Here is a 14,550-nt window from a genome sequence, read left to right on the forward strand (position 1 = left end):
ATCTGTGTGTGAGGTGAGACAGGAAGAAGGTAACGTTTTACCAGTAATAAGAACATCCACCGCAAAACTGGGATTGTTCTCACAGGAATGAACGGTTCAGAAGCGAAACAACGACCAGCTGATCACACAGCATTCACCAGAGACACTAAATGAAGATGTTTTCCCATAATTGACTTCTATACGTTTAAATACTTTATTCACACAGAAAACAAACAAACAAACAAACAAACAAAACTAACTGGAAAAGCAGAATCACGACAATTCAGTTCAGTTCAGGTCAGTGACATTTTAATAACTGTACAGTTTCACTAATGGAAAACAGATGTAAATTAACGTACCCTTTTGCTGCCAAAGTATTGTATGTGTGATTTTAGATCATCACTTGTTTCTCTTCAGTTGTTATACTGATAGTATCACGTGGAGAGAAGGCTGATCAGCCAATAATTGAGGTTAAAATATGTTGTTAGTTTGTGAGACGCTGGCACTCATAGAAATAAATGAATTAGTCCGGTGAAACCGCGCCTTTGTTCTGTTCTTTCACAGGATGTGTACATGCAAAGTGTTCTTAACATTGCATGTGATCAGCAAATGAAAGTTCAGAAAGTTCAGTGAGATAATTCTTAGAAACAGGAAACAGTGTATGACACCAAACTTACATAATGACAAACTTAATTTGGTGGAGGCCACAACATGGGCTCTGCAATACACTCCAGATCAAATCATGCTAATGTTCAGTTTCAGGTGTATTGTTTGGATAATTTGTGTACACACAAACACACACATACACAATCACAATCACACCGGGAAAACTTGTTTCAACAACTGTGAAACTCAGTACATCCTCTGTGGTATAAATGTGTTGTGCAATGGGCAAAAACAAACAAAACAAAACAAACCAAACATGTTCAGCAGAGATAATAAAATCTGTGGTTTTTGCACCAACGCCACACCCTACGCTTCTGTCCAGCAGGTGGCAGTAAAGCGTCAATAGCCTGGCTCGCCGCGCAGTGAACGAACACACGAAGAAGAAGAAGGGGTCAGCGGTCAGAGGTGAAAGTTGACTTTAGCAAAAACATGGTTGAACACGGGGATATCCGCGTGGTTCACCGAGGCGGCAGTAAAATAAACTTCAGGGAACCTGTCATAACCAATGATTCAAGGTCAGTGTGTGTTTTTAATCCCATAGTATTTAATAATGGGTGGAAGAGGTTCTCGTGGTGTTTTAAAGTTTTATTGAACCTGAGAGTTGAGGCCGTTGCTAGCTGTTAGCGTTAGCAACACAAGCTGCTTGCTTACAGTTAATATTTGCGTCTGTTTACAAAACGTGTTACCAGCTTGTCTCGCCTTCGCAACACTGGCAGTTTTCTGTAGCGGCAGTTTAACGGAGATAAGTCAGTAACAGAAACATAACGTTTCTTTAGTCCGTTAACTGTCGGTTCTGGTGTAAAAGATGTGGTTGGGCTTTACTTCAGGTTCCTGCTGTGCGCCTCGGGAGAGTGTGTGAAGGTGTTCAGCACCTCCACAGAGGAGTGTATCCACGACCTGCGGGGACACACCGACCTGGTGACAGGTGTGCAGCTCAAGCCCTCCAACCATCTGCAGGTACACTCATCTCACTCCACAGTGTGTTCACGGGGGTGCAAAGAGTCCAGCTCTGCCTTACTCTGCTAACTAACTCGCCTTGAAGAGGACTTCTTCTTACTTGTGTTTAAAGTTACTTAAGTATGAAAACAGAAGCACTTAAAGGCTGCTCACAGCAATGAATTCATACAGTGTGTTGTTTTAACGTACAGGGTGGTCTCCTAAGTCTTGTCAATATAAATATAGCTTGCTCTCCAGTTCAGAGATAGTTTCCAAACAAGAAATGTTTTATGCAAATGTTACTCTACTCATTTCCTGATTACTTAAGAGGGCTTTTATTTCAAAGGTATAAAATGTACAATTATATAACAGAGAGAGAGAATGGTAGCAAATCATGACAGAGATTTGGAGCAGCAAGTGCTCAGGTTTTCATGCTTGATAAGTAACTTACTAATTAACTGCTTATTTTTGTGAATGAATTGTTGTAGTGACTATAAATTATTCTGTTATTAACTGGTTAATCTTTTCAGCACCACCATAGATCCATTAATAGTGAAAGACAAACTCAGCAGCATATGTGATGTAGATTTGGTGTGATTTGATTAGGTTACATACATCTTTTTAATATGCCAAGCTTATTTCCTTTATATGATTTTACCTTTTTATACTTTACCTTACCCACCTTACTGTGGGCCTTTTCATGAAGCAGTGCTGGGGTTTGAGTTATTTATAACTTATAATTTGTATAAGCACTGTGCTATTCAGATATTCAATTTTAAAAAAAGCTTGCAGGATATTTATAATGCATTTCTTTCTGTGTTATCACTTTCAATCTATGCTCTTCAACATCCATACATGATGTGCTGATGTGTTGCAGGTCTACTCTTGCTCAGCAGATGGCACTGTCAGACTCTGGGATTTCACAGATGGCATCCTTATTAAGGTTCATCTTAATTCTTGTATTCTCTTGTATCTCCAGTTTTTTTGCTTTCACTGTGGTTTATCCCAGTCCACTACATTTATACCCTCCCCCTTTGCTTAGAGAGCCCTCCACAGCTGTGAGGGTGACTGTATGAGCAGTGACCCAGCAGTGAAGGATCACTTTGAGAAAGAGTTTGTGTCGTGTTTTCTCCGATGTCCGGACGCCATGTGTGACAGGTGTATGTGATCTCTTCCAGACTTATGTCATCGGATACCCAGTTTACTCCATCTTCACATCTGCAAACCATGAAGGAATCATCTTTATTGTTACTCCTGTGCTATGTGACAAAAGATCTGGTAGGTTTGACATCTGCTCTGACTGTGATGATTGCTTGAGGGATTTTTTTTTTGGTTTTGTTTTTTTTTTTCTACCTAAACTGTCTCAACACCTTTCAGACACCGTGTGCTGAAAATGTCAGTGGATCATTTTAACAATGGCAACTTCAGTCTGAGCCCAAAACTTGAAGCAATCAGTTTCATTCACTTACTCACAGAGATGCACGAGACCAAAAGATGAGAGTATTCAGTAATAGTGCGGGCCTATCATTGGCCTGTCGTTCAAATGAAAAGCAGCGGTTTTGCTGGTTTTATTTTTACATGGCAAAAATTTTTGTTTGTAGAAAAATGACATGGTCCTGGAGAAAACGGGGGGGCAGCCTTGCGCATTGCTGTCTAATACATTATCTGTCTTTTCTGTGAACTACCTGTAGGGGTCGCCAGATGTCAAATCATTATGCGAGGGGCTTTAACATGTGCAAAGTAGAATTTGGGTAAGAGGTCACTGGGTGAGAATGTGTAACACATTGATGTTTGACTGTTTTTGTGTGTGTCTGTGGGTGCGTGTGCGCAGAGTTGTTCCAGCTGGTTGCGGTACATCTGCCGCAGAGCGGAGATCAGCTGGTGGAGACCCGAGAGCTTTCTGCTGTACTTAGTGACGTGGGCTCCAACCCAGCGGCCATTGCCTTCGGTAGAGGGGTATGCACACGCCACCTCTGTCACCATCACACCATCCTGAACTGCTACATTCACAAAACTGATACCACCTTCTGTAGCTTGAGTTTTAATTATATCCGACCTTGGTACTAGTATTTCTTTGAGAACAGGTTTCAAATGCAGATCCTGGGTCTGCCTGTATGTGATAATAACCACATGTTATCATCCGCACAGGGGGAATATATTGCTGCAGCTAAAAGTCAACAGCTCGAGGTCTACTTCTTCAAGAAGCAGAAGTCATACAGGTGAGCCAGTCCATCAGTTAGCAAGTCTTCCAAGATGGAAGATAAATAAAAGATGATCAGCACACGTTTCTATTTCAAACTTTGAAATGAAACCACAGACCAGCCACAGCTTCAGATTACAAGTGCAGAATGTATTTCTGTGGCATTTCTGGTTCATTAGACACAAAATGGTATACAGACCAAGAGTGAAATCTCTGAATCATAAAACCCATGATGTTCACAAAGCCATATTTATCCCCAAAGCCATGAGGATATTTAATAACACCGTACATCTGTGCTTGTGTGGGTTGCTAGATTCTTCCTCAAAGAAGATAACAAGAAAGGACGGAAGAACACGTTCACATGCGTTGCCTGCCACCCAAAAGATGACTGCATCGCCACCGGGCATGAAGATGGCAAGATTCGTCTGTGGTGAGTGTGTAGTTACAACATGGCCTTGAAGCGTATACGGTCACACCCAGTGTGGTGATAGTTCTGAACAATTATTTAGACTAAACATCTGCTGTCCCTTTGTTTTTGGAGTGTTTTGCTGACATTTTGTTTTATTTTTATAGAAATAAATTCTCTTTCTTTATAAATCATCTTTTTAGTCTTTTGAATGGTGCAGTGTGTGTATACAGAATGGATGAACATAGTTCCTCAGGTGAAGGTGAAGCTTTATTAGTCTAATGTTACTGTTTATCCTTTCAGGAGAAACTTCAACCACAAGAAGGAGTACACGTACTCCACTCTGCACTGGCACCACAGTGCTGTCAGCTCAGTGTGCTTCACTCCAGAAGGTGCACACGTCATTTGTTGCCTTACCATTTCTCTGTTTCTTTCTTTCTTTCTTGGTTGTGCAGTAAAGTTGAACCAAATTTGGGTTTTCATTGTGTGTTAAATATCTACCAGTGCTTATGAATATCTTCTGATTTTGTTGGAAAATAAGAATAATTTTTCTTCTCAGAAAAGGGCCTTTGTATTTATTTTCTGGTTTGTTTTCCCAGGCACCAACCTGCTGAGCGGGGGCGTGGAGTCCGTGCTCGTCCAGTGGCGATACAACCAAGAGAGCCAGAAGGACTTCCTGCCTCGCCTGGGTGCTGCCATCACACACATCACTGTCTCACCTGACGGAGCGCTGTTCTGTACCTCACACAGTGACAACAGTAAGGAGCTTCTACCTGCATTATGCTCTCAGATCACACACACAATGAGTAATTGTGGTAACTGGAAATAGTTGTATATTTAAAGAATATTACCTTCTTTGGAGCCAACATCCTGTCGCCACTAGTCGAACCACAGCTTTTGGTTTAAACCCACTGCATTTGACAGTCTGTCAGAGAGCAGAGAAAAGTAACACAAAGGGAAACAATGACTGCAGTGACTGAGATGTGTATATAGACATAATGCAGAGTCTTCAGTATTCATGGAAAACTGACTTCTGTCTCTTCCTTGTTCTAGAGATCACTATCATCCAGAGTTGTGTTAAAGTATCAGCTGTCATTCAGGGCCTGGTCAAAGGTGAGTACACACTATAGATGGCAACAGCACGTAGATGGATCATAAACATGCTGTATGGGCTCATTCAGAAACATGTACCAGTCTATCCTCTAAGGAGGATCTTGATCATTATAGAAGAGGAAAATTCTTTTCAGCTTAAGCAATAAACCAGTCATCCAAGTTGTTGCTCATATTGTGATAATGCAAGGGTGGAACAAACAAAACGGTATCAGGGAAGTTACCACGGGAAATGAAGGAACTCAAATGAATCTCTGCCAATGGCTTTTTTAAATCAGGGATACCCAGCTGCAAAGGGATCAACACGAAACAAGGCTATTAATTCATCAGAGTTAAATCCATGGATATAAAGGACTTATCATTATTAGGATTATTGTGTAGTCAGAGTGAAATGAAAATGACATTTTTCTTATATTGTTGGCAGGTCTTTTATTTCACATTAACAAGAAATAATTTGTTTTCTATTACATCTTGTTGTTGTATCAGTATCCCAGCAGAAAACAATGTACATTTTGTTGTTGTCTCTATTGTGTATGACAACAGTGACGATTGTACCTCTGTATCTTTTATCTCTTATCACACCTCTCACACATATCAAAAAGAGAGAAAAAGAATCCAGGTTTGAACAGGCCAGGTTTCTCTGTGTCTTTAAAGTAACCAACCGTCACTTTTTTCTGTTTGTGGTGCAGGAGAAGGTGTGAGGACAGACCTGATGGTGGACCCACGCAGCAAAGCCTTGGTGCTGAACGGCAAACCAGGCCACCTGCAGTTTTACTCCCTCCAAAGAGACAAACTGCTGTACAATGTAAGCATTGTATAAACTGAGTTTAACATATCACACACACCAGACCAAATCAGTTTGTGGATTATTTTTAGAGACTTTTATTGTCATAACTGTATTTTAGCTAGTGTTTCTAAACAGGTTCACTTACCAATACTGCCAACGACACCTTGGTTTGAATTAGCCTTAGCAGCTAAATTCTGAAGACATCTTCTGTGTTTTGTGCAGCTGGACATCGTGCAGCAGGAGTACATCCATGAGTCGGGCCTGCAGCAGTTCGAGGTGGTCAGGGCGGCTTTTGATGCCTCTGGAAACTGGCTGGCGACTGTGGAAGAAAGAAAACAGGACGTTGCTGAGTTGGAGCTTAATTTGAAATTCTGGGCATTTGATGAACAAACACAGAGGTACAGACGTCTAAAGCCTGATATATCTATGTTCTTAAGTTTCAGTCACATTGACTAAACTCAGTGGGATACTTTCCTAAAAGTGTTTGAGTTTCCAGTTCATTTTCGTAGTGTTCTTTCTTAGTGCAATAGCAAAGGTTTAGTAATTTTTTTTTTTGTCTTGATCCCCAACCACCACCCTGTAACATTGCTTACTGAATCACTTGCAGTTTTGTGCTGAACACGACCATCTCGGCCCCCCACGAGGCCCGGATTACAGCCATGTGCTTTTGCCATGCCGCCGACAGCCAGACCTCCATGCTGGTTTCCACCAGCCGGGATGGACACTTCAAAGCCTGGCAGCTGGCCCCACCAGCCCACACAGAGGGTGAGGACGTTAGTTCTGTTTCTGACAGCCCAAAGGCAGAGTTTGGCTGAGCTGTTAAACTGTGGTAATATTTACCACAGTTTAGTTTTCTATAGAGAAATCACCATTAAAGTGCGAACATTAAAAACATCACAGCAAAATACAAGCTGCATCTGTACAGTTAAAAAAAAACTCATCACTTTCCTTTGATCTCAGTGAAAAGCACAATAAGGTTAAATTATGGGTCACTGCACATTTTCTTTTAAACAAATACTGGAACAATTCTTCCTGTACCATCTTAACTCCATGTTCTAACGTCTGTCCGATTACCAGTGTCATGCGGTGGTTGTTTTTATCCAAAGTGCTTTGTAGAACCATCATTTTGCACTTTTTTTTCTCTTTTTTTTCACTTTTTTTCTCTTGAAGACATCAATAAGAATCAAGTCACTTTGTTGGTGCCAGGCTCTACCCTTTCAGTTTCTGGACACATCAGTTGAATTTAAGGTTTTAGCCGCATTAGGTTGTATTTCTCACAAATTTCACACTCTCTGTGACTGCCTCCCTCCCTCCCTCTCTCCCTCCTTTTGAACGGGCCGGCAGATGAAGGTCCTTCCTGGTCGTGCGATTTCGTCGGAGCCTATCACAGGCTGGTGCCTGAATGCTGCTGTTTCTCCGCCGATGGTTCTCTGCTGGCTGTCAGCTTTCAGGAGGTGGTGACAGTGTGGAGCCCGTCCTCCTGGGAGCTCCTGACAACTCTGTCCCAGCCGCCAGGAGCCGTCAGGTTAGAGCATATACATGCACTCAAATACCCAAGATTCAGTTGGGCTGCTTGCAGCATTGTTAGGTATTGAAAATGATCATTGAATGCTTGGTCAGATTCTTTGTATTGCACCTTTACATTTCTGTCTTATGCAGAGTAATGTAGGGTGAAGAAAGGGTTTTAATGGAGATACAAGTTAACAGTAGAGCAGCAAAGATATATTTTAGTATCTGTTCTGGAACACAGATATTTTCACACATATTTTCACCTGTACATTAAAAAGCTGACAAACATTTTAAGGTTATTACTCAACCTTAACACACAAACCACAGATTTTCTTATGGTGAGCCGGCAACTATTGTGAAAGACTAGTACACACTGATAAAACAAGTACAGAGTGGATAAAGGGACAACACAGGATAACATCTGACACTACAAAACCCTGCAGTAAATAGCATTTGTAAGGAATAGGTTTTTCTTACTGTCAAAAAGATCCCATGAAAAGACCAAAATCAACAATGAGGGAAAAAAATGGGATCTCAGACTTTGACCATGACATGTTGGACTGTTGGAGCCAGATGAGCTGGTTTGAGTGTTTCCGAAACTGCTGAACATCCAGTGAGCAGCAGTGGTCCTGTGGACGGAAACGCCTTGTCGATGAGCGAGGTCAGAGGTCGGACTGGTTGGAACTGGCAGAAAGGCTACACTAACTCAGACAACCACTCTGTACAATTGTGCTGAGCAGAAAAACTTGTCAAAATAAACAACGCATCAAACCTTGAGGTGGATGGACTACAACAGCAGAGCAGAGACCACATCAGGTTCCAGTCCTGTCAGCCAAGAACAGAGATCTGAGAGGCTGCTCACCCAAACTGGACAGCTGAAGACTGGAAAAATGAAGCCTGGTCTGATGGATCTGGATTTCTGCTGAGGCTGCAGATGGTTGGGTCACAATTTAGCATCAACAACATGAATCCATGGACCCAACCTGCCTTGTGTCAACAGTCCAGACTGGTGGTGTGATGGTGTGGGGAATGTTTTCTTGACACACTTTAGGCCTTAATACCAATCAGTCATGGTCTGAATATCACAGTCTGTCTGAGTATTGTTGCTGACCATGTTCATCCCTTCATGGCCACAGTTCACCATCTTCTAGTGGCTACTTCCAGCTCCATGTCACAACTCCTATTGAGAACAAAAAGACATTCAAGTAACAGCAGACAGTCAGTAAAAGCACAGCGCGCACACACAAAGATTCATTAAAGAGCTGATTTAGAGCTTGGCTGTTTGCTGTCGAGGCCCCTCAGTGGTGGACGTCTCTGAGCAGCTAAATGACCTTTTCAGGCAGAGATCCAGGGTGGTGTTTTTTTTTTCCCCAGCAGAAAGGGGATGTAACTGCCTGAGCAAAGGAAGTGCAGCCTGTCAGCCAGCAGAACACGGGGACAGGCTGCAGTTTTGCAGCGTTGCTCAAGTCTCAGAAATGTTGGCAGATGTTCCGAGTTCACTGAGGACATACGACTTACTATTGCAAGTTTCTGTACCACTTTTCAAAAATGAGCCCAAAACACACGCTTTATTTTATTTGCAAGAAAAACAAAGATGACTTGCCGTTTATCTTAAAATGCAGGACCCAGCAGAAATAAGCCTGAAGAAAGGAAACTTCTTTTCAAGAGGCCTCAGTCGAGCTAAACTGAACTAAGAGACCCACAGACAGGCCTTGCTCCGAATACTCAGTCATACTCCAGAAAAACGAGCAGACATTTCCTGTGTAATTTGGGAGCTGAAAGGGAATTTATGAGGAATATGACTTCAAAGTTGAACGGGGGGGGGGCGGGGGGCTGGAAGATGTTAATGGTCAGCTGTTTTGACAGCTGCCTGGTGCCCCTTACATAACTACCACCTATGGATGTGTAGAGCTGGGTCAAGTGCTTCACCCCCGACCTCACCAGCTCTCGACTCTTTACACATAACTCGCTGAAGGCTGATAAAACACATACAATTGACCTGACAAGAGTAATTATGATCAAGACAAGTAATTAATAGATTTTTTTTTTCATGTGAATGTCACAGACTTGTGTAAAGGGACTGTAGAAGGCAGCACTCTGATGTCTGAATTATTGATTGGTCTACCATTGGTTCTTGGTGGGTGTTCAGACCGTGTGTACATGTTCCCATTTGAAGCCCCCAAAGCGCTACAACTCTTCAAAAGCTAATCCTGTGAAATATGTGTGGTGGTGTGTGGAGCTGGGTGGGTGCGGGGAGGGGGGGGTTGCACTTGGGATTCTTTACAGTCACAGGAAAACTAAAGGGACTTCCCCCCCCCCCCCCCCCCCCCTCCATTTCTCCATCAGGGATCTTTGTTTTGGGCGACTAAGCTGTTCCAAGTATCTGCTGGGAACCAACATGAACAACCTGCTCCTCTGCTGGAACCTCCTCACCTGCTCCTGTGAGAGCACTTCACACGTCACACACATTTACAAGTGTATGCATGAATTGAAGTCGATATCTTGATTTGTCCGTACCTATAACCTGAATTTTTCCTCCCCCGTTCTCTCCTGTCTCCCGTCCTCCCTGGGCAGTGGAGTGGAGCACCTCCATGGACACCAGCCTGCTGCTGGCTGACCCCCTCTCTGAGAACATGGCGGCCTTCTGCTGTCAGTCTGGATGCACCGACTGTAAGCTTCAACCTCGGCGTTTCCAAGTTGGAATTGCATCTGAAACAACAAAGAATCAGATTTCAGACCACAGCAGCTATTTCTGAACAGATACTTGAATATGTAGCACAAATCTGATCCAACTAGCAAGTAACCAAGGCATAAAAAGCTGTGTGTGTTCACAAAGATAAGAATAGTCCTCTTTAAAGTTCTTCTATGTATTGTTGAATAAATATGTTAGTGTCAGAGTTACTGGGATGGTAGTTCTCTTGCCGTCTCTCCTTTCATTTACATTTCTTTTTAGCTGTCAGCTAACTTGTTTAATGTGAATGTAGAAATCTGTTTCCTTTTTTTTTTTTTAATGATTTTTGAGGGTTTTTTTTTTCCTTCTCTGTTTCAGTGTTTGTGTTTAAGCCCAATGAGCCTCGGCCGCTGTTTTCCCATAAGGCTGTGTGTTCGGGGAAGGTGACTCGTGCTGTCTTTGCCCCGAGGGAGGAGATGCTGGAGAGCTGTGAGGAGAGCAGCCAATGGCTCAACTGCTCCCAGCTCTTCTTCCTCACTCAGTACACGGTAAAGATCGCTGCTTAAAAAAAAAAAATCATTTTAAACTGATGATAAATACTTTTCACTACGTGTCCAAAATTATGGGGACATCTGAACATAGAATGTGTGATTCCTGTGTGGGCATTAATCTGCTGCTGTAACAGCCTGCACTCGTCTGAAACCTTATTAAAACAAAGATGTGAGCAGGGAATGGGTGAACTCATCCAGACCTGAGGCAAACTAGACCTCGGGTCTGTTTGATGTCTGCTCTCTGTGCCATCTGGACGGAACGTTGGGAATACTGACAATACTGACACAAAAGGAGCTTTGCTACCTTGGCACATTCTGCATGCTGTTATTGTGTTGATGCTGTTGACTGACGTGGTCTCTGCTGCAGGACCTCCTGACGTTCACCACCAAGGCAGAGGAGGACAGACTGATGGCTTCCAGCAAACAGGTACAGACACCTGTGCACCAGCCACAGCTCAGCATTAGTTTTTTTTTTTTTTTTTTTTTTTTTTTTTTTTTTTTACCTGGGACTCAAAAACATCAAAACATCAAATGTTACATATTGAGGATGTTTGCTGCAGTTTTCCCAAATCCAAAGGGAACAAAGTTGATATCTGATCTGATGTCTGATAGCCAGCAGTTCCTCATGCTTACCAAGTGGAACATGTCAGAAATGAAAACTGTGAGCTGGACCCTCTGAACACAGAGGGTAAATCATCTCTTTATCATCATTTACATCTGTCCTGCCCCTTAAAAAATGTTGACCTATTTTCCTTTATATTAATGTGAGATTTTTCCTGACCTTGTTAATGATTTTTTTTTTGTTTCCCACCCCTTCAAGCTTGTGATCGATGACAGTGTTGCCATGACACCGTTCTACCTGTTGCTGGGGAAACACAGACAGCAGCAGGACACTCAAGACACACTGAGCAGCCTGTCTGCTGAGAGGACACCTCTACCACAGGGATCTGTTGCTATTAAGGAGGTCAGTAGTTCAGCCTTGCATGGATGAAGTCAAGTCAGTTGTATTTATAAACTCCAGCCATAGAGCACCCTCAGTCCTTAGAGCCCTTTGTGTTCACTTTGTGTTGAATATAAAATGGTTCATCTGGTTCAAGTGAATGAGTGAGAAGTTTGTGTTTGAGCATCTCAAGTTTGTGACGTGGATTTTTTTAGAGATTCAGATTTTTGTGAAAATTTAAATGCAAGGACATCTTTGTAGTTTTTTTTTTGCTGTTGTCAGTTTGTAGTCCCTTAAACCTTGTCTTCCTGACAGCTTCTGCAGACCCCAGCCCACGTCCTGCCCTCTACCTCTTTCCTGTGCTCCATGTTTGTACAGTCTCTGCTCATCTCGGTCACAGACTCCAGGTCAGTAATGCACTGAGGCTGCCAAAGCTTCAGAAATTCAACTTTTCTGTATCAGTGGCCAATAATGTGTTAATGAACTGGATAATCAAAACAAATCAAGTCCTAACATAAAGTTGATAATGTACAGTCACGGTGGATAATTATAGCTTTCTTTTAATGTTGCTTAGTTGGTTGGGGAAAAATGTGACCGTGTAATATATTTGACGCCTCACTAACTTCATCACTGTGGGTCTGATAATGTCAGTGAGTTGGCAAAACAGTGCTGGAATTCAGGCTTGTCATGATTCAGCAGCTTATGATCTTGGCTAAAATTGTGCACATGGGAAAATGTGGACTTGTTCTTGTTTATCTTTAAAAATATGCAAAGTCATATTAACCTTTTTTTTTTTGCCATGGCCTCAGGGAGGAAAGCAAATATGCTGAAGAGGAAATGCAGAGCGAGAAAGAGGAAGAGGATTCGGAGGGGGAAATGGAATCCAGGACCTCGAGACTAGAGGAGACATCACTGGGAGCAACAGAGACTGCAGCCCCCCCTCTGACAAAAGCCCAGGTTAGGGAACTGAGGAGGGTGAAGAAACTTGACCACAGTTGGCTTGCAGGTCTCCTGGACTCTTGAACATGACCATGTACAAAAACACACTCACCCAGATACAGTGCCTATAAAAAGTTTTCACCACGTCAGTAGATTTTGTTTTTTTTGGTTAATGTTAAGTATTTTATGTCACAATTTAATCATAATGGATTTCTTTTGGAAAGAAAAACCAATGTTGGAGTTCTGAAATATTTCACTGTGTAAGTATTTGACCCCTTGGGAGCAGTTACAGGCTCAAATCAATGTGGAACAGTTTTCCACTTTGTAACAATAAAAAAAGAAATCCCCCCTCGTTTTCTATGTCAAAGTGCTGAGGCTCTGTTGCACAACAGTTGTGTGTGAAGAACTTTGCTGTGTTGTCGGATACCTCCACCAGACTGGCTACAGGACGTTGTGTATTTTTGCTGATGGACAGTCTCATTCCAGTCTTCCACATGTTTGCTGGCAAAAGTTAGCTGAGGATATTGTGTTGTTTCAGTGTTCTCAGGCAAAGGAGAAGCTGTTGTGCATCGAGTCTATTTGGTGGGAAACTAAGGTGCAACTTGTGCAGCTGGAACATGATTGGTTAATGTTACAGTACAATGAAGAATTGTCTCCTTACATATCCTTACATAAAAGCAAATCTGCAGCTGAAAGTTAAAACGTGAAGAAATCTGAGGGCGTGGTGACAACTTTTTACACACACTGTATCCATGTACATGTATTTGCATTTACACATTTTTCTAGACTTTGAGATTTAATAAAAAGCTGTAACCCTTTCTTTAAGCCGGTGGCTCCAAGGATCTCCCAGAGTCTCTTCTCTTTTTCCCACAGTCAGTGCTGTGTGATGTAAGTGAGTAGACTGGTAAAGGTTACAAATGTAGATGACGCTGCTGACATTGTTGTATAAGCTGGTGAACTATGACACGCATCTAGGCAGCCTTTTGCTTTCAAAACGGATTAATGAGGCAAAATTCATGTTAAAAAAGAACATTTTTTTATTGAATCAATGTCTAACGTGCCTGGAAATGCTGCCCATGTTTTTTGATGTTACAGTTAGTTTACAATTGGAATAGTAACAATAGAATAGTAAGCTGTTCATGCCCCCCCCCCCCCCCCGGACCTTGAAATGGCATATTATTGGTGCTGTAAAGTCAGGCTGGCCACAGCACACTCTTGAGTCTTGAGTAACAAATCCTGAAGTCCTGAGTAAGCTGTCTCAGAAGGAGAAGGTCACGTTTTGTTCCCAGTGTCAGATGTGACTGCAAAGACTGCACACTTTCATCTCAGCATTTTTCAGTTCCTTTCTCCGTCAGGTGCTGTGGCCGGCCCGGAGGCCTCCCACCACCAGGGACAGAGCGGCCGTGTCTTTTCGTGATCTCTGCATTTGTTAGGCGTCGAGGCTGTACAAATCGAGCCACACTATGTAGAAACTTATCAAGTCCTGAACTGTTTATCTTTCACTTTTATTGACTTGAGAATGTGAAGCAAACACTGGAAGTGGGGGGAAACAGCCAGCCTGCCTCCATCCAGAGGTGAAAGTGAATCTGCATACCTAAAGCTCATTTATTTAGAAGGGTTGTGCTTTTATGGCAGGTAATGTGCTGGACTATTTCTTGGCTGGAGGAAGCACTCGCCCAAGAAATGGCTTGGCACACATCTCCACATAAAACTGCAACTTTTTATTTTTGCACTTTTTAAAAATCAGGTTAAGCAGACGAAATCTAACATTTTAATTAATGAGCTTTAGGTGCTGGTGGGTAAATTTGGTCACCTGTGTTCAGAGCCAGTCATTACGCTTTGCTAAGCTAACTGGC

General features: G+C 42.4%; 1 protein-coding gene across 1 annotated transcript; it reads left to right on the forward strand.

The window, feature by feature from the left end:
- The first annotated feature begins 64 nt into the window (after nt 1–64).
- wdr75 (WD repeat domain 75) lies at nt 65–13,519 on the forward strand. Its single transcript, XM_041057797.1, has 22 exons — nt 65–276; nt 971–1,160; nt 1,473–1,602; nt 2,459–2,524; nt 2,760–2,859; nt 3,413–3,537; nt 3,730–3,800; nt 4,095–4,211; nt 4,491–4,579; nt 4,787–4,945; nt 5,241–5,300; nt 5,987–6,102; nt 6,307–6,482; nt 6,692–6,849; nt 7,429–7,609; nt 9,940–10,034; nt 10,168–10,263; nt 10,643–10,812; nt 11,183–11,242; nt 11,636–11,779; nt 12,071–12,162; nt 12,565–13,519. Exons 2-22 carry the CDS (start codon nt 1,075–1,077, stop codon nt 12,776–12,778), a joined length of 2,505 nt encoding a protein of 834 aa, XP_040913731.1. The 5' UTR covers nt 65–276; nt 971–1,074; the 3' UTR covers nt 12,779–13,519.
- Nucleotides 13,520–14,550: the final 1,031 nt, after the last annotated feature.

This window comes from Toxotes jaculatrix, chromosome 15 (assembly GCF_017976425.1).
Source record: "Toxotes jaculatrix isolate fToxJac2 chromosome 15, fToxJac2.pri, whole genome shotgun sequence".
NCBI classification, from domain to species: Eukaryota; Metazoa; Chordata; class Actinopteri; family Toxotidae; genus Toxotes; species Toxotes jaculatrix.